This window comes from Salvia hispanica, chromosome 4, assembly GCF_029641045.1.
Source record: "Salvia hispanica isolate PSC_SH4W2 chromosome 4, Shi_PSC_v1, whole genome shotgun sequence".
In the NCBI taxonomy this organism is placed as follows: Eukaryota; Viridiplantae; Streptophyta; class Magnoliopsida; order Lamiales; family Lamiaceae; genus Salvia; species Salvia hispanica.
Genome location: NC_142695.1, coordinates 10758409 through 10779275, shown reverse-complemented (window position 1 = coordinate 10779275; position 20867 = coordinate 10758409). Strand labels below are relative to the sequence as shown.

Below are 20867 nucleotides of genomic sequence, written 5' to 3'. Positions count from 1 at the left end.
TGGGTGACATATTTATTGCAAATTTAGCATGAGTCAATGATCTATTTATGATTAAAACTACTCCATCCGTCCACGAATAAGAGTCCCGTTTTTTCATTTTGGTCCGTCCACGAATAAGAGTCCCGGTTCATAATTACCATAAATGGTAAAGAGACCTCAAATTCCACTAACTCATTCCACTCACATATCATTTAAAACTAATATATACAAGTGAGACTCCTATTCCACTAACTTTCTTCCATCCACTTTTCTTAACATTTCTTAAAACCCGCGCCATTTAGAAATGGGACTATTAATCGTGGACGGAAGGAGTATTAAATATCGATTAAAACTAAGGCGTCGTCGTACCTTATTGATTAAATATTAGATACTATCAAATATTGATTAAAACTATTAATTTTTTATTTAATAGTAATTTTAATAATTAATAAAAATTTATTGATATTTAAAAATTGAAATTTAAAATTTAATTTTATAAAATTAAATCTAATATTGAAATAAAGAAACAAAGTGAAGAATGGAAAAAATGAGAAGAATGATAATTTTGAAATAATATTAGATTTAGTACATCACTGAAATAATATCAGATTTAAAGTGTAAAAAGACCAAATTGCCCAAACCCCCCAAAACCCTCTAAAAGGGTATTTTTGTCACGAAACAGTGAAAAATGACCAATTTTGAAATAAACGCTTAGTCCAGGGTTGTTTGAAGATATTTTTAAAGTGTAGGGTTCAATTGCGAGATAAACGCATAGTCCAGAGACTATTTTTATAGTTCACTCAATTTTAAATGTGCATTAAACAATAGTGAACTAATGCTTATGATTGGTGTTCACATAGTATATCATTTCTCCTTACTCCCTAAACGCTACAATTCTTTTGACGAATTCACATTGAAATTTTGTTAAGTAGGAGAGTATTTGTCCATGTGAATTAAATAATATAGTATGAATCTTCACATTAGTTGATGCCTCTTATGTTGACAACCTAATCAAATTAAATCCATCTATACTAGTGTTAGACTGGAACTGCCCTCGGCTTTTAAACCGGAAGCTCCCACTGAATTTACATGGCATGGGGCTGTTCTCAGCCATGAACGGCCATCAGCTTCATTTTGTCCATGCGTGAAAAAACTACGATCACTTAGGTCATGGTTGTCATGCCATGACCTTGATCAATGCATAATTAATCGTCTTACCCAAGGGCACGATCAATTGAATTCTTTTCGAAAGTTCTAGATTCAACAAATAATTAATTGAACACTAAAACATGCATCGAAAACCACAAACATGCTATTCATACAATCAAAGCACGTAGTAAATCAAACAATCAGAGCCTAAAAACAGGCTCTGATACCAATTGTTGGTTTTGCAGCGGAAATCTATTTAGTTTGATTGAAAGATTTACATCTAAACATGCTTTTTCAGATTGTAAACTAGAAACATGTTCATAAGCATATAATCACAGATCATACTGAATATATGCAATTAATAACAACATACCGTAGGAATTCAAGAGTTGAATTCAGACTCCTTCTTCAATTGATCTCTACCACTGATCTTCCGATCTGTTCCCTTTAACTTGGAATTGACCTTTGTGTGGGCAAAGCTTGTCAAATCCTCAAAAGCCGGAGAAGAATTGAAGAACCCTAAATACCGAAAATTCACTCTCTCTCACAGACTGTAGAGAACGAAAAAAATTCGGTAGAATTATTATCTGTCTTCTCTTCTTCTCCCTTTTATATTAAGTTAATTATTTTGGGCCAGACCAGGGATTTGTGGAGGATTGGATTGGGCCACAGTTTAGGCTTTCACTAATTAAAATAAAACTAATTTAATTCAAGCCCAAACTTAAATATTATTATCATCCACTATAGATATAATATTGACTGCCCGTCCAAACCGAAATTACGAGTATTCCGGGACTTCCTCTTTAATTAAATCATTTCCCGTGTTAAAGATATAAATATCCATTAATTAATATCAAGTCTGCTATCTGACTTTTATTAAATAATTTCTTTTTCCAAGAGTGGTCTAGTTCAGAAACATTATTTATTATTCATGGAATAAATTCCAACTGGCCAGTTTTCTGAATAATAAAACCTTTTTCTAAACACCTCTTGAGGATATTATCAGACTGGTCTCTCCCAGCACACGATTCATTGCAATAACAATACTAGCACCACTTAGACATTAATGATCACTACCCAATCTATCAAGATTCTTGGGCAACGAAATACCCTCACCATTTGATAAGTCAAAATAGGTTTCAATTAATACCGTATGCTCAATGTTATGTCAACAATGATTAAGAAATGACAATCACCGAGACCTCGTCTTTCAGTAAATAGCCAAGAAAGACTTATCTCACTGTTTGATCCTTTCAGTGCTATACCACACCGACGTCGTTCATTTCCTTAGGTAAGGAAATTTTCAGACTGACGTCGCAACCTTTCACGATAGGTAGTCAAAGTCTATCTAGGTTGTGAAACATTTTTCTTACTGCAAGAACCGACAAGTTACCCACTGTGAACGCCGCTCACAACTCGTCTACTGTGCAGAAGACTTAGACTCATTTTGCTTAAACTATGTATTTAAATGGAAAACATATTTCAACATCTCATAAATACATAAGTAACCAATAAGCAAAATACATTGTAACAAAATATTCTTTCTCATTAAATGGTAAAATTGGATAGAAGAGTTATTACATATACAAGCATACGAAAGATGCTTTTCCAGTATACTATACTCTAACAATCTCCCACTTATACTCAAAAACAGCTTTCGAGTATACCAAAACTGCAAAATCCTCCCACTTATACTGAAAGCGGGTCTAGGTCAATCGAACACCTAATCCTTTCACGTGACGTTCAAACGTCCTGGCTGGAAGTGCCTTTGTGAATGGATCTGCCATGTTGTTTTCTGATGCGATCTTGACCACTTCAATGTCACCTCTCCGCACTATATCACGAATGATGTGATATTTCCTCTCTATGTGTTTGCTTGCCTTGTGGGCACGTGGTTCCCTTGAGTTTGCCACAGCACCAGAGTTGTCACAATAAACAGTGATGCTCTTGGGCATACTCGGAATCACATTCAAATCAATAAGAAAGTTTCTGAACCATACTGCTTCCTTTGCGGCTTCTGATGTTGCCACATATTCAGCTTCCATGGTAGAGTCCGCGATGCATTTCTGCTTCACACTCTTCCAAATTACGGCTCCACCTCCTAAAGTAAACACATATCCAGAGGTTGATTTCCTCGAATCCCGATCAGACTGAAAATCTGAATCAGTGTAACCCAAAGGATACATCTCGGATGCCTGGTAAACTAGAGAATACTCCTTAGTTCTTCTCAGATACTTGAGTATTTTCTTTATCGCAGTCCAGTGTCCTTGACCAGGGTTAGACTGATACCTTGCTACCATGCCAACGGCAAAGCAAATATCGGGCCTTGTGCATAACATAGCATACATGAGACTCCCAACTGCTGATGCATAAGGGATCCTTCTCATAGTTTCTATCTCAATAGGTGTTTTAGGACACATATCCTGAGACAGAGTGATTCCATGGCTAAAAGGTAGAAAACCTTTCTTGGAATCTTGCATGCTAAAACGCTTAACTATCGTATCAATGTAAGATTCTTGAGATAGGCACAACATCCTTTTCTGGCGGTTCCTTAGAACTTTAATGCCTAGGATGTGTCCAGCTTCTCCCATATCTTTCATCTCAAATTGACTTGATAGCCAATCTCTCACGTCTGACAACATTTTCTTACTGTTTCCAATCAACAGTATGTCATCTACGTAGAGTACCATAAACACTACATTCTTACCTTCAACTTTCTTGTACACACAGCTCTCATCTGGGCACTGCTCAAAGCCAAAAGACTTCACAGTTTGGTCGAAACACATGTTCCATGATCGAGATGCTTGCTTGAGGCCATAAATGGCCTTCTTAAGCTTCCACACCATGTGTTCTTTGCCCTTGACTACATATCCCTCGGGTTGTTCCATGTAGATGGTCTCCTCAAGACTTCCATTTAGGAAAGCTGTCTGGACGTCCATCTGCCATACTTCCCAATCCATGTAGGCTGCGATAGACAAAAGAATTCGGATTGACTTGAGCATAGCTACTGGCGAAAAGGTCTCATCGTAATCGATACCTTCTCTCTGGGTATAACCCTTAGCTACTAGTCTTGCTTTGAAGACTTTAACTCGTCCATCAGGTCCTCGTTTACGTTTGTAAATCCATTTGCTCCCAATGGCAGTACAACCTTCAGGTAGGACTAACAAATCATAAACGTCTTTGTCTATCATTGATTGTAGTTCAAAATCCATTCCTTCTTTCCAGGAATGACTATCTGAATCTGCCATCGCCTCTTTGAAGTTCCATGGGTCTAATACATTGTCGTCCGGGTCTAAGTCAGATGACTCACCCAAACCAATGTACCTTTCTGGTTCACGAGGAACCCTCCCACTACGACGAGGCTCTACAATTTGTGGTACAGAAGTTGATATCTCAGGTATAGATTGTACTTGTGTTATTGGATCCTTGCTTGTGGAAACTGAAGTATCTCTTAGTTCCTCAAGAGCTCCTTCACTACTGGGCTTATGATTCATCACATAGTCTTCTTCTAAGAACTTAGCATTTGTGCTAACAAATACCTTCTTATCTCGTAGACTATAGAATTCATAGCCTTTCGTTCCACTGGGATACCCTACAAACAAACATACCTCAGTACGAGACTCCAACTTCGTTGGATCTTTCTCCAACACGTGTGCTGGACAACCCCACACTCTGAGATGTCTTAGACTAGATTTTCGTCCAGTCCACAACTCATGTGGTGTTGTAAGTACTGATTTGGATGGTAAGTTGTTTAAGGTATAGCTTGTTGTGAGCAACGCGTGTCCCCAGAACGAAATAGGTAACTTAGCATAACTCATCATCGATCGAACCATTTCTAAGAGGGTTCTATTCCTTCGTTCAGCTACGCCGTTCTGCTGGGGTGTGCCAGGCGCAGTCAATTGGGATTCAATTCCCGCCTCTGATAAATAGTCCAAGAACTCACTACTGAGGTACTCACCTCCACGGTCAGACCGTAGAGACTTGATTGTCTTACCATGTCGCGTCTCCACAAGTGCCCTGAATTCTTTGAACTTTTCAAAAGATTCTGACTTTTGACGCATCAAATAGACATATCCAACTTTCGAGTAGTCATCAATGAAGGTGATGAAATACTGAAAGCCGCTTCTAGCTTGAGTAGTCATTGGTCCACACACATCAGAATGAACGAGCTCAAGTACTTCCTTGGCCCTATTACCCTTGACCTTAAATGGTCTCTTAGTCATCTTGCCTTCCAAACATGATTCACAAGTTGTATAAGGTTCTATTTCTAGATCCTTAAGTAGACCTTGGGCTATCAACGCTTGAATCCTAGTAGGGTTAGCATGACCAAGTCTAAGGTGCCATAAGTACGTGTCGTTCATTGAAACAGAAGGAGCTTTTCTTTTTTGAGAAATTTTCGATGTTGAGTTAGATTCAGTTTTATGTTGCACATACTGTGTAGACATTATAGTGTAGAGGTTGTTTTCCACGATACCGCGACAGATATAAGAACCACATTTCTTGATAATACATGAATCATCAAATGAAATCGAATATCCATCAGAAATAAGTTTAGAAACTGAAATTAAATTTCTTCTAAACGAAGGTATCAACAAAACATTGTTTAACACTAAAATTCTATCACTAGAAAAACGTAAATAAACGTCTCCCACTGCAACAGCTGCCACTCTCGTAGCATTGCCCAGCTGGATTTCGATCTCTGCTTCATTCAACTGCCTTGTTACCTGCATAATATCAGGATCAAAGCAAACATGATCAGTAGCTCCAGTATCAACCACCCATTGCTGAGTAGATACAACTACTAAACATGATTCTACAACGAAAGCTTGGTGCATACCTGAGCCATTGCCCTTTTTAGGGCAATCCGGCTTCCAATGCCCCTTTTCGCCGCATTTGAAGCACTTGCCGCTTTGCTTCTTGTTCGTGTTCACCCGTTTCTTTTTGCCCTTAGCTATCTTAGGTGCTACAACATTCTGGGCTTTCTTCTTCCCCTTACCTGGCTTAGAGCCTGAGGAAGACGGCCTAGAACTCATCATAGCAGCCTTTGTCTGGACCATAAGATCCTCCGCTGACTGCAACTCAGTCAACAGTTCAGCTAGGGTGTAAGCCCTCTTGTTCATCTCGAAATTGAGCTTGAACTGCTGATAGCCAGCTGGCAAACTCTGAAGGATTATAGTTACTTGGGACTCGGGGTCAATGGTCCCTCCCAAAACCTCAATTTGATTGAGGTGGCTCATCATCTCGAGGACATGGTCCCTCACAGGTGTGCCCTCCTTCATAACCTTAGTCATGATGCTCTGAAAGGCTAAAGACTTAGCCGCTCGATTCTGAGTACCAAAAAGGTTATTAAGATTGTTCATAATCTCAGTAGCAGTGTTCATGCCTTGGTGCTGATGTTGAAGTACTGTAAACATAGAAGCCAACATGTAGCACTTCGCCATCTCATTGGCTTTACACCACTTCCTGTATGTTTCTTTCACTGCTGCACAAGCATTTGCAGCAGGTACGGGTGGACATCAGTAGTGAGCACATATTTGTACTATTCGGCAGTGACAACGATATCCAAGTTTTGTTTCCATGCAATATAGTTATGACCTTCGAGTTTGTGTTCTTTAAGAATAGCGGAAAGAGGATTGAACGACATCTTGTTTGGATTTAGCTGAGAAAAAGAATAGCTTATTATTACAAACTATGTAAGATTCTAAAGAGTAAAAACCATTAAAACAGTTTAGATTCTCACAACAGTCAAATAGAATTAAATACGCCTCTAGGGAGGTCAGGTAAAAAATTCATATTTAACAAAATTCTGGTCACAACATCGACGAATAGTCCAGAGACCACTAAGGTGGCATGGCCGTCAAACGTTGCCTAAGCTTGTACCATTGAATATTCACACCAAGAATTTCATTTCCGTATTGATACTCCTTCTAAGGAAGGTCGCACGCCACAAATAAAATTCTACAGTTATCTCACAAGTCAATTCAATCTTCTGAACTTTGCAATTTCTTAGGATTAAAGCTCCCACTATGGTGGGTCGCGATAATATTGGAAATCACGTCTAGATAAAATTGAACTTAATTTGAGAAGTCTAACCAATGAACTTGCTGTTTCTTAGGATTAAGGCTCCCACTAAGGTGAGTCGCGTTAATATTGGAAACTGCTTCATACATAAACCAATTCTTTGGAGACCATATACGACAGAGATCGTAATTATCGCTTAGTTATATTAAGATATGGTTTTTCTTTTAATTATCACTTAAGTGAATTAGGTAGAAAGTTCACTTATATTAATTTCAAATTAATAGATAGTTCTATTAAATCCATGAAATTAAACTAAGATAATTAAATAATTTGATTAATTAATAATTAATTAATTATAAATAATTAATCAAATATTTTATTTAATTAATATTAATCGATTATTATTAAATAATAATAATAATATTCATTATAATACTTATCTTTTTCCATTAGGTTTAGGAAATCTAGATATAATAGGATTTAGTTGAAAAATACTTATCCAAATCATCTTAAGATATATTCTGGATAAATAAACTTTATCCAATATCTTATAGATAAGCATTATAATTCAAACCTAACTATATCATGATAAGTATATATTATGGAAATAATCTACATTAAATTCCAATTTATTTATTCCATAAAAATGGAATCCTAGATTTAAATTTGAACAACTAAATCTAATCTAACTAGGATATATCTAGATAGATATAATCTATCAAAATCCCAAAGATATAGATTAAATTTCAAACCTATTTAAATCTTAATAAATTTATTTAATGATATTCCATATAATAATTAATTTTAGTTTTAGTTACATAGCATTTGGCCGATTACAATAGTATCAATGCTAACTAAAACTACCAAAACTAATTCCAATAAGACATAGGAGTCTCAAAATAGTTTTACGCAAGAAACCAATACAATATTCATAAATTGGTTTCACAAAACATGTAGTAGTAATTCACAAATATTGTCATGCATTACACACGTAATATTGGATTAAAATTTGGAATTCCATTATTTGAACAACTAAATCTAATCTAACTAGGATATATCTAGATAGATATAATCTATCAAAATCCCAAAGATATAGATTAAATTTCAAACCTATTTAAATCTTAATAAATTTATTTAATGATATTCCATATAATAATTAATTTTAGTTTTAGTTACATAGCATTTGGCCGATTACAATAGTATCAATGCTAACTAAAACTACCAAAACTAATTCCAATAAGACATAGGAGTCTCAAAATAGTTTTACGCAAGAAACCAATACAATATTCATAAATTGGTTTCACAAAACATGTAGTAGTAATTCACAAATATTGTCATGCATTACACACGTAATATTGGATTAAAATTTGGAATCCCATTATTTCCACAATTCTCGTAATCACAGTTCACACGCAAAAAGCATTGACCAAGTCCACAAAACAAATTAATATTAATTCATTCAAGCAACAAAACATCCCATCTTCCATAATTTACGTAATTTGTTGCAAAAAGTAGGCGTTCAACCAATCAGTTCACAAACTGCCAAACTTGCGGCAACGTTCAGCGTTGCTCTCGGATGTGTCAAGCACGTCCAGCAGTAGCTTCCGTCGGAGCTTGAAACTGATCGTCGTTCAGGCAGCCTTGGTGCTGCTCTCGCCCGAGAATACTCAGTCAGCAGCACCAACCACCAATCGACTCCGTTGGACTCGTGTCTGCCGCAAGAGGCTGCTCTCGGCCAGAAATAATGACCAGCAACTTCCTCCGTCAGCCACATACCACGGGAATCGGCGGCGCCGCTCTCGGCCTGAAAATCAGGCAGCAACGCCGTTCATCTCCTACTAATTCCGCTTCCTTGTCGACCAGCTAGCCCCGTAGCATGGTCGAAACTTGTCGACCATCGGCGCCTGCTTCCCGTCAAAACAAAACGTGTGTGATCTGGAACTGCCCTCGGCTTTTAAACCGGCAGCTCCCACTGAATTTACATGGCATGGGGCTGTTCTCAGCCATGAATGGCCATCAGCTTCATTTTGTCCATGCGTGAAAAACATACGATCACTTAGGTCATGGTTGTCATGCCATGACCTTGATCAATGCACAATTAATCGTCTTACCCAAGGGCACGATCAATTGAATTCTTTTCGAAAGTTCTAGATTCAACAAATAATTAATTGAACACTAAAACATGCATCGAAAACCACAAACATGCTATTCATACAATCAAAGCACGTAGTAAATCAAACAATCAGAGCCTAAAAACAGGCTTTGATACCAATTGTTGGTTTTGCAGCGGAAATCTATTTAGTTTGATTGAAAGATTTACATCTAAACATGCTTTTTCAGATTGTAAACTAGAAACATGTTCATAAGCATATAATCACAGATCATACTGAATATATGCAATTAATAACAACATACCGTAGGAATTCAAGAGTTGAATTCAGACTCCTTCTTCAATTGATCTCTACCACTGATCTTCCGATCTGTTCCCTTTAACTTGGAATTGACCTTTGTGTGGGCAAAGCTTGTCAAATCCTCAAAAGCCGGAGAAGAATTGAAGAACCCTAAATACCGAAAATTCACTCTCTCTCACAGACTGTAGAGAACGAAAAAAATTCGGTAGAATTATTATCTGTCTTCTCTTCTTCTCCCTTTTATATTAAGTTAATTATTTTGGGCCAGACCAGGGATTTGTGGAGGATTGGATTGGGCCACAGTTTAGGCTTTCACTAATTAAAATAAAACTAATTTAATTCAAGCCCAAACTTAAATATTATTATCATCCACTATAGATATAATATTGACTGCCCGTCCAAACCGAAATTACGAGTATTCCGGGACTTCCTCTTTAATTAAATCATTTCCCGTGTTAAAGATATAAATATCCATTAATTAATATCAAGTCTGCTATCTGACTTTTATTAAATAATTTCTTTTTCCAAGAGTGGTCTAGTTCAGAAACATTATTTATTATTCATGGAATAAATTCCAACTGGCCAGTTTTCTGAATAATAAAACCTTTTTCTAAACACCTCTTGAGGATATTATCAGACTGGTCTCTCCCAGCACACGATTCATTGCAATAACAATACTAGCACCACTTAGACATTAATGATCACTACCCAATCTATCAAGATTCTTGGGCAACGAAATACCCTCACCATTTGATAAGTCAAAGTAGGTTTCAATTAATATCATATGCTCAATGTTATGTCAACAATGATTAAGAAATGACAATCACCGAGACCCCGTCTTTCAGTAAATAGCCAAGAAAGACTTATCTCACTGTTTGATCCTTTTAGTGCTATACCACACCGACGTCATTCATTTCCTTAGGTAAGGAAATTTTCGGACTGACGTCGCAACCTTTCACGATAGGTAGTCAAAGTCTATCTAGGTTGTGAAACATTTTTCTTACTGCAAGAACCGACAAGTTACCCACTGTGAACGCCGCTCACAACTCGTCTACTATGCAGAAGACTTAGTCTCATTTTGCTTAAACTATGTATTTAAATGGAAAACATATTTCAACATCTCATAAATACATAAGTAACCAATAAGCAAAACACATTGTAACAAAATATTCTTTCTCATTAAATGGTAAAACTGGATAGAAGAGTTATTACATATACAAGCATACGAAAGATGCTTTTCCAGTATACTATACTCTAACAGGGATGTCAGTGCAGCCTGCAATTCATGGGTTGGCCTGAGTTTGCTAAATTTATAGGGTTGGGGTCGGAAGTTTCTAGTCCAATAAAATCATAACTAGATTAGCTCGAAGCTCGAATAGGGCTAACCCAAAAATCCGATGGGCTTGCCTGGAAACCTATTTTCATCATTATGTATTTGATAGATTGTATATTCATTTTATTGGCAGTGACTCGATTAGCTTGGTGGGCAACCCAAAACCTGAACCATTAGGGTTAAGGTTGAACTTTTATAACCCGATTAGCCCACACCCGCTTGACCCACAACCCGAGTAGAGTTGACCTGAAATTCGTTGGGGTGACCCGATTGATATCCCTAGTTTTAAGCAATATGTTCCAATATTTTAATTTCTTTATGAACTATAAATGAAAGAAGAAAATCCAGACGCTACAAAAATTTTGAACTTCCTCAATTATCATATTTAAAGTGGCCAGAAAAAGACTTCAAATTATCAAAGCATGTGCATTACTCATAATCTTCACAGAACTAGTAACAAATATGAACAAACAAAGTAATGAATTGCGAACGGATTCCATACTCGACCATCCAGTTCCTCCGACTCAAAAAACAAAGGATCAACTTGCTTGTGAGGGGAGGACGAAGTTTTGACACGACCATCTAATTCCCCCGACTGAAAATCGAGAAGGTCAGCTTCCTTGTGTCATTTTCTTTTCAATCTAAAAGTGGTTTTCAAGCTAATTCTTCCCCTACTTTTTTTCTATGGAAAGTTGTCCAATTTTTTTTTTATCGTTTTTATTGTTACATTTTTCTAGCCCAACTTCGCATCAGTGAATGAACCGATTCTGCCCATTTTTTTTTATCGTTTTTATTGTTACACGACAAAAAACATTTTTGCCGATCGCGTGTGGTTTGTTGTTGTGCCAACTTGTGGCCGTGTTGATGAGTGATAGAGTCAAAGACATACGCGAGATGGAGAAAAGTGCGGAGTTTATAAGACCCATGATCTATCACCTAGAAGAAAGACCGAGACAATCAAAGCTCCTATGCGAAGAAAGAGTGTTGTACGGGTCTATGGAAAGTTGTTCCATTTTTTTATCGTTTTTATTGTTACACTTTTCTTGCCCAACTTAGCATCTGTGAATGAACCGAATTCTTTCCCCTTCGAAGTTACAAAAAATATTTTTGCCGATCGCGTGTGGATTGTTGTTATGCCAACTTGTGGACGTGATGATGAGTGATAGAGTCAAAGACACACGTGAGCTGGAGAAAAGTGCGGAGTTTACAAGCCCATGATCTATCACCTAGAAGAAAGATTGAGACAATCGAAGCTCCTTGAACAATAAGATGCAAATGTGAACATAAGAAAGAGTGTTACGGGTCGGCTTCATCAGCGGCTGATCTAGGTGGGCCAACCGATCCCACTGTAGGGCGCCAGGCGCCGATAATGCCTACCATCGGCTGCCATCCTTAACTCAAGTTCCTGCGGCGTCGCATTTTCTCTATAGAGATGTCACATGTAATCTTAGTTTTAGGCTTGGCTTCTAAGTTTCTTTTCATATTAATTCCAACTTTAGTTTTGGACATGGATTGGAAGCTAGTTCACACTTTAAAATCATTTTTTTCCCACACTATCAACATGGCTTTTGTTTATTAGGACAAATAATTCATAAATGAAAAAAATGAATATTCTGTTACACACAACACAAACACGTAGCGATCAATTCAACATGATTCCTACCATTAGAGAGAGAAAAAGATAAAATAAAAGAGGAAGAAGTTTCACCGGCATGAGATAACCGGCGACGTCGGTGCAAGTGGCTGAAGCATCGCATGTCTTGTTGTGTCTGCTGAAGTTTCTATACTAAAAGTCCTTTCAAGCGTACATGTATGTGTAGTTACTCAAACATATATATATGAGAAACCTTCGATCCACTTCTAACCTAATAAGATTATTGAATTTATTTAAATTCCTAGTTATCAAATTATTAATTTTGGAATATCAATGTTGTTTATTCCCTCCGTCCCGCTTTAGCAGTCCCATTGACTTTTCTGCCATGTTTTTGTAAAAATGATAAAAAATAGTTAAAGAGGAAAAATGATAAATTAAGAGAGAGAATAATATAGAGAAGAGTCTTATCTACATTATTGTCTTTTTTATTTTACCATTTCTCCACTTTAACTATTTTTTATCATTTTTACAAAAAGAAGGCAGAAAAGTAAATGGGACTGCTAAAGCGGGACGGAGGGAGTAATAATTATTCTGTTACTGAAAAATGTGATTAAATTATCATCATATTTATGATATCATAGAAAACATTAAATCAGCATGGTTTCAAATATTGACTTGCAATATTCAAGCATCAATCGCTTTTATGTTTGAAGCTATTTTCTTCAGTAAATTATCAAGTTCTTTAGGACCTAAGTCTTGAACTCATTTGATTAAACTGGAACTGATGATTAACTTAATCTTATTTTTTAATGTGATATAATTTAAATTATACTCCATCTTTGTTTAAAAAATAGAAACATTTGAAATAGTACGAATTTTAGTGTATAATTGATAAAGTAAGTGAAGAATTGGTAAAATAAGAGAGATGAAAAGAATAATGAGTAAAGGAGGAGAGAGAGGAAGACGGAGAATAGAAAATTTGTGTTAGAAAGAGATAGAGGAGAAATAAAAGAGAAAAGTAAAAGAAGTCTCTTATGCTAATTTTAAGATTCAATGGTAAAAACAGAAATTAAAAACCTTAAGTCAGTTTTTTTTTTTTAATCAGATACTTTTTTTAGTTCAAAAACTTAAAATATGCTCTATTTGTCCTATAAAAATATAGATATTTGTTACGACACAAAAATTAATACACAATTGGTAAAGTAAAAGAGATAGAAAGAAAAAGTAATTATAGTATTGTTAGTGGAAAATAAGACTCATTCTTATTAGAGAGAAAAAAGTTACTAAAAATAGAAGGAGATAATTTTATGGGACACTCTAAAATAGAAATATTCTTATTTTTATGGGACAAATAAAATAAAATATAGAAGTACTTTTTTCGTACACTAAATTTGAAATTTACTCTAAAAATAGTGTGCACGTTGAGTATCACATATAACTGTGACCCCAAGCATTACTATTTTTTCGCCACATTTCTTCAATCCAAATTTTACGCTTCTGAGTAAAATTTGCGCGAAATTAAATCGTCATAAGACTAAGCAAAACCGTCGAGGAAGCCAAAACCAATTTATTTCCCACTAATTCTGAGTGTCACGTGTGTCTAACAAGATTGAAGACATACACGCCGCTCAATTATTTCCCCTGCTACAATACAAAAATTAAAAAAAATCAACAAAAAGGGCTGCCTTGCATTCAAAATTCCAAAGCAGATTCACAACTTGTGGGCACACCTATGTCTTAACTTTTAATCAAAACAAATCCCCAATTCAAAAATCCCATGTTACACGCCATAAAGTACTTCACTACTATGATAATCTTGAAATGGTAGTGTTAATTAACAATGGTCCTTGATTAGATAAGACTTAGAAATCCACGCTCTAGCTCACACTTTGATAATGCTTAATTAAATCAAATACTTCATCTACATCTGTCTCATTCAACATGATCATCTTCCCTTTTTTTTCGCAATTAAAATGACCACTTTCTAATTTTAAAAATAATATCTTCTCTCCTTATTATATTCAACTGTCTTTTTCCTCTCTCCTTTATTCCAACTAACCACACTTTCTAAAATTTCATGTTAGTCAAGAAGTAGATTCAAATTAGACCAACATATCTATATCTATAACTAGGTAGATCCCACTCTCTTTCAAAACCACCAAACACACACAGTGAAAGAGAGAGAGAGAAGGGGTGACGATGGCATCATCTCAGCACTACTCAATCTTGGTAATAAGAACAGTATGCGCGTTGTTGGTAGTGATAGCTGCTGCATCTGCATCCCAGAAAGATGCTGATAAAATAGCAAGTTTTCCCGGCCAACCGGCGGTCAATTTCCGGCAATATTCCGGCTACATAAGCGTGGACGAAAAGCAAGAAAGATTGTATTTTTACTACTTTGTGGAAGCAGAAAGCGAGGGTGCTTCAAAGCCTCTAGTCCTGTGGTTGAATGGAGGTATGTAAATAAAGATAAAGATAAATTTTTGAATGATAAGAAATTGAGCGGAAATGAAATGGTGCAGGGCCGGGCTGCTCTTCCATTGGAGCCGGTGCTTTCAGCGAGCACGGACCTTTTCAACCCTCTGGCAATTCTTTGGTCAAAAATCACTACAGCTGGAATAAAGGTTTTCTCTTTTTCCTTTTCTCCTTTTTTTACTCTTACTCTAACTTTTGTTTTTGTTTTGAACAGTGGCTAATATGTTGTACTTGGAATCACCTGCTGGAGTTGGATTCTCTTACTCTGCAAACCAATCTTTCTACCAATCCGTGAACGATGACATGACAGGTACGAGGTGGTCTTGAATCTTGATAACATCCCACATTTAGTTTGATAGTTAATGAAGATTATTACAGCAAGAGACAACCTTGTTTTCCTCGAGAATTGGTTCAAGAGATTCCCAGAATTCAACAACACAGAATTTTACATATCAGGAGAGAGCTATGGTGGTATGATCCATCTCCGAATTACTACTTTTTTCATTTAAGTTTAGCATTTTGAATCTTGGCTATTTGCATTTGCAGGGCATTATGTCCCACAGCTAGCACATCTCATTCTCCAATCCAAACCCAAGATCAATCTCAAAGGAATAGCAGTGAGTATTAGTAAATCACACAAAAGATGAAATAGTACTCCTACTAAATGATTAGAAATTTAGAATTCATAATAATCTTGTTTTGTTTTGCAGATAGGAAATCCTCTTCTTGAATTCAACACGGATTTCAACTCGAGGGCTGAGTATTTATGGTCACACGGCCTAATATCCGATGCCACATTGCATGACTTCACATTTGCTTGCAACTACTCCGAGATCAGGAGGCAGGCGGCCTCAGGAGCCCTCACCCCAGTCTGCCGTCGTGTCATCAAGCTCGTCTCCTCTGAGATGAGCCGTTTCATAGACGCCTACGATGTCACCCTCGACGTCTGCCTCTCCTCTCTCCAGCTGCAGTCTCTGCGTCTCAATCAAATGGTAATTGATCATTGATCCTTGTTTACTTTGCTGATTAAGATGCTTTTTTTTAACTCAATTTGTTTTTTCATTCTTCCAGCAAGATGAGCCTAAAGTGAATGTGTGTGTGGAGGATGAGACGATCGTCTACTTAAACAGGAAAGACGTGCAGGCAGCGTTCCACGCCCGACTCCCCAATGCCACCAGATGGAGCGTCTGCAGCGAGTAATTTTATCGTTTTCATATGCATAGACTCAAATCCGCCTCGCCATTCTTTCTAACTCACTCTACTCTGTTGCAGAGTGCTGCAGTACAATATGCAGGATCTCGAGATACCGACTATCCAAGTTGTGGGCGCACTTGTCAAGTCGAACATTCGAGTATTAGTCTACAGGTAAAGCCATTGCTTGTTGTACTTGTGTTTTTTCAGATACATATATTAATGATGCAAGGTTTCCTTTTGGTTTCCAGTGGTGATCAAGATTCTATTCTCCCACTCACCGGAACTCGAACACTGGTTAATGCACTTGCCAAAGAATTGGGCTTGAACACAACTGAGGCCTATGGTGTTTGGTTTGAAGGTGGACAGGTTAGGAATTCAAACTAGTCACCTTCTTTTCTTGTTTGGGGAATGGTCTAAATTTTTATTGATGAATCTTGATTATGAACTGCAATTTTGCAGGTTGGTGGATGGACACAAGTCTATGGTGACTTTCTATCATTTGCAACGATACGAGGAGCCTCTCACGAAGCCCCGTTTTCTCAGCCAGAGAGATCACTCGTTCTTTTCAGGTCGTTTGTCGAGGGAAAGCCGCTACCGCGAGTTAATGGGTTGGCCAAGGGGAAGAACACAGTGAGTTCTATGAACAGACTTGTGTAAACCTTCAAGGGAAGAAATAAACATGGTATTGAATTGGCTTTCTTGTGACATTCTTTTGCAATGATGTGTGATTGGGTTTCAGATTCAGTATATCTTCAGTCATTATATAGTTGAGACACAAGCAACTAACCATGATTTACACCAATGTTATAACACAATGCTTATCCAAATTTAATAGTACTTCTCTGATGTTCTGGTTCCCTTGTAATTACAAAGAGAAGTTACAAGGGAACCAGAACAAACACATACAAGCATTTATTTATATGGTTCACAACTAGCCAGATTTTCGTACAATAAATCTTTGTTTAGGATATCTAATCTATGGGGACAATATCATATCTGACGCACCAAGACACGATTATATAGAATAACAATATAACTCTCTCTTTTCCTATGCTAGTTACCGCAATCTAAGTCCTAAGAGCATCCGCAGCAGGCTCTTGTCCGTCTTTACCAGCGGCGGGGACGCCGCTCGTCCGCTGCTGCGAGCCGTCCGTCCTTGCCAGTGGCAGGACGGTGCTCTTAAATAAGAGCACGTCCGTGCCGCTGAGCAGGCTGACATGGCGGTACGCGATTGGCCAACGGCAATTCATTTTTTTTTTACTTTTTTTTAAAATTTGAATTTTAATTTAAAAAATTATTTTTAAATAAAAAAAAATATTTTTCTACTTCTCAATAAATTATATTTATTTTCTACACACTTTTAATTTATTTTTCAATTTTTTTCCCCAAAATTCACATTTTAATTATGTATTTTTATTTTTTACGAATTTTAATTATGTACTTTTTATTTTTTAGGATTTAATTATGTAATTTTTATATTTTAATGTATTTTTATATTGTAGAAATGTTTTTAGTAATTGAAGTATTTAAATTGAATAATAGAATAGTGGGACCCTTGAGCTTGTCCTTGCGGAAGAGTACGGATGTGGATGTTGTGCTCTTGCCTAAGGACAAGGAGTAAAAGTGGGTCCGGGTCCACCTTCGTGCTCTTATTTAAGAGCACGAATGGAGATGCACCAACACCGTATATTGATTGGTATTTTTATAGATTAGAATTAAATTACCACTGAGATGTCGTACTTGGATTAAACCAGCAATAAGCACTTATCTTTTTGCAATATACCACATTTCACTATGATCGTGAGATGTCGTACTTGGATTAAACCAGCAATAAGCACTTATCTTTTTGCAATATACCACATTTCACTATGATCGTCATTCAAGATAAGGGTGATTTTGGATCGAACTAGCATTCATTCACCATAACCAATAGTGACACGGCCTTTAAACTTTATGACTATTATTGGGTATAGTTCAAATGTGGCTGTACTAGTTTGATATCATATGATTTTGTGGGTATAAATTACAAAGGAAAAAAACGACATTTTATTTTCTAATCTGAAGGCTCTCTATAAAAAAATAAAATGCTGAAGACTTTCTATAAAAGAAAATGTTCCAATTCATTTTAAGTGGGCTGATGCAAACATTCCATGCTTCGTGACCAACATTTATATTGCACATACAACAAGACTCAACTTACAATTATTAAAATCAAGATATGTTATAGTAGTAAATAAAGAGTGGGGTAGTTCAATCGATTGTAAATAGTACTCCGTAATACTTTATGTTGGTATTTTCAATTTCGATCGATTGCGTATCAAGTGCTTCAATTACTTGGTCACTTTTTTTTTATAAGAAAAATCAAATGCTGAAAGTACAATACGACAAACTATTTAAGATACCTTGCTGCCACGATCCGCTGAGATTTAGTCCTTTGTCACTTCGATTCGTTTCTCTTCCATTTCTTTTTTTATTTAGTGAAGCTACCGTGTATTGGATTATGACTGAACGCCTCTAAATCAGAATCCCGGCTAGATACTCCCACCGTCCCATAAAATATGGGCAATAGGTCGAGCTCCACAAACAAGCTTTCTACGCTTTATGCGAACGAGTTCAGTATTTGGCCGTGCTCCCATAGCGACAAAGGGCTGAATCTCGGTGGATCGTGGCAGCAAGGCCACTCTGCCGCTTACAATACCCCATCGCGTAATTAAATCGTCTGCGATTACCAAGAAGTTTGAAACCCCGGGGTAGGAAATCCAAAGTGCAGCAAGAGAAAGTAAAAGAAGCAAAAACATCCCAACACCAAATAGCTCCAAAATAGAATTAAACCAAAGTTAAACCCACAGCGTCACCACGCCAAAACACACAACACCGCCACAAGAGAAGGTAAAATTAACCAGAGCTAAGAGTTCAATTGATAGTTAGCGCAACATGGTGGATCTAGGATTCAGAAATGAAAGGGGCGAACATGGTTATTTTACGTTTTGGTCGGGGGTAATTAGTCGCACTGGGCCCCTCCAGTTCCCAGATCAGCCACTTATGTTGGTATTCTTATCTAATTCGACAATGTAGATCTATCCGCACATATCTTATTGAGCGAGAAAATATTCACTAGTCCATATATACTAAAATGGCACTATAACTTGGTGTATTCAACTAATGATTTTTTTGACAAATGAAAGCATAGAAGTCCACATCCAATTAGATATACAAATTACGAAATTGTTTTTGAGACGTTAATTGAACCACTTTTTATGGAAAATTAAATCATGTTTATATGGAAATTAGCAAATGTTACGGCTCCCATATGTAATATATATGCATACTTATTTTGTGGTAACTATCTTTGTATCCCATATGTAATATATATGCAGGTTTGTGTTAAAATGACAACACCTCTTAAAGTGACACTGTGACACCACGTAACCAGCAATATACACAGCAATAGTATAAATGCTAGATTGGATATTGCTGGCCGAGAAAAAATTGTTGTAAATTGTTGTCTAGTGTATTGGATATTCTTGTCTAGTGCATTGAATATTGCTGGCCGAGAAAATTTACCCTTGAACATTTTTTATGATTGCTACATGGCAACTGATTATTCGTCCACGTGTAAAATGATTGGCTAGGAATAATGATATAGTGTTACTTTAATAGGTATTGTCATTTTAACGTAGCCCTATATGTACATACTTATTTTGTGGTAACTATCTTTATGTCCCATATGTAATATATATGCATACTTATTTTGCGGCGACTATCTTTGTGTTAATCAGTATTACAATAGAATAAAAGTTAGACTATTAAAAGCGTACGTGATAGCCAGGGTCACTTAGAAGACTGCATATGTATGTGAATGTAAATTATCATATACTAGTAACTAAATAAATAAATGTCATTTTAAATGTGTGGATTGATAAGTTTATAATCTTTCATTAAATTTAAAATCACCTAATTTTCTAACTATTCTGTTTTATCTTCGCTTTTCACTTATATAATTATATATAAAAATAAATAAGAAAAAAATTATACCTATACGATTTCAAACAATGCTAATATAGTGTTGTTGTACAATTACGTACGGAAGGCAATCGGTAATGTCCATATATAAATATTATGCAATTTTCTACCGAAAGTGGTTCAATTAATGTCTTAAAAATAATTCCGTGATTTGTAAATCTAATTGATTTTGAGCCCTTTTACTTCTATTTGGTAAAAAAAAAATCTTTGATTGAACACACCAAGTTCTAGTGTCATTTTCGTATCCGTGAATTGTGAATATTTTCTCACTCTAAACAGGGTTAGGATGTAAGAATTCTTGGTGATCCGAGATTTTTTGCCTAATTGAAAATTTGAGAAATATCTATATATCTATTCCTCAAGTTTCGATTAATTATCGTACACCCCAAGTTTCGATTTAGAAAAAAAAGAGTAAAGGTTTGAATTTGCATTGGTAGTACTAATAATGAAAGGTGGGCACCGGCCCACCCCAAAGAGTTGAAGGCCATATAATGTGATGATCCAATGATGCCAAAACCATGAGTTTGACCAAAGAAAAGAAAATAAAATAGTAGTACTACATAGTAAAATAAAAATGGTGCAGAAAAGAATAAAGAAGTAGTTAAATGATAATTAAAAAGAAAAAAAAGTAAACAAGAGAAGGCTGAGGTGCTTGTAGAGCAATATTGATTATCCTTTACTTTTAATG

The 20867-nt window shown here is 36.3% G+C and overlaps 1 protein-coding gene across 1 annotated transcript; it reads left to right on the top strand.

Moving 5' to 3' along the window:
* The first annotated feature begins 14630 nt into the window (after nt 1–14630).
* On the top strand, nt 14631–16900 carry LOC125192108 (serine carboxypeptidase-like 45). The gene is made up of 10 exons (XM_048089565.2): nt 14631–14942; nt 15010–15111; nt 15177–15272; nt 15341–15433; nt 15509–15579; nt 15673–15954; nt 16034–16158; nt 16235–16327; nt 16405–16522; nt 16616–16900. The coding sequence occupies exons 1-10, from the start codon at nt 14687–14689 to the stop codon at nt 16811–16813; spliced, it is 1434 nt and encodes a 477-aa protein (XP_047945522.1). The 5' UTR covers nt 14631–14686; the 3' UTR covers nt 16814–16900.
* Nucleotides 16901–20867: the final 3967 nt, after the last annotated feature.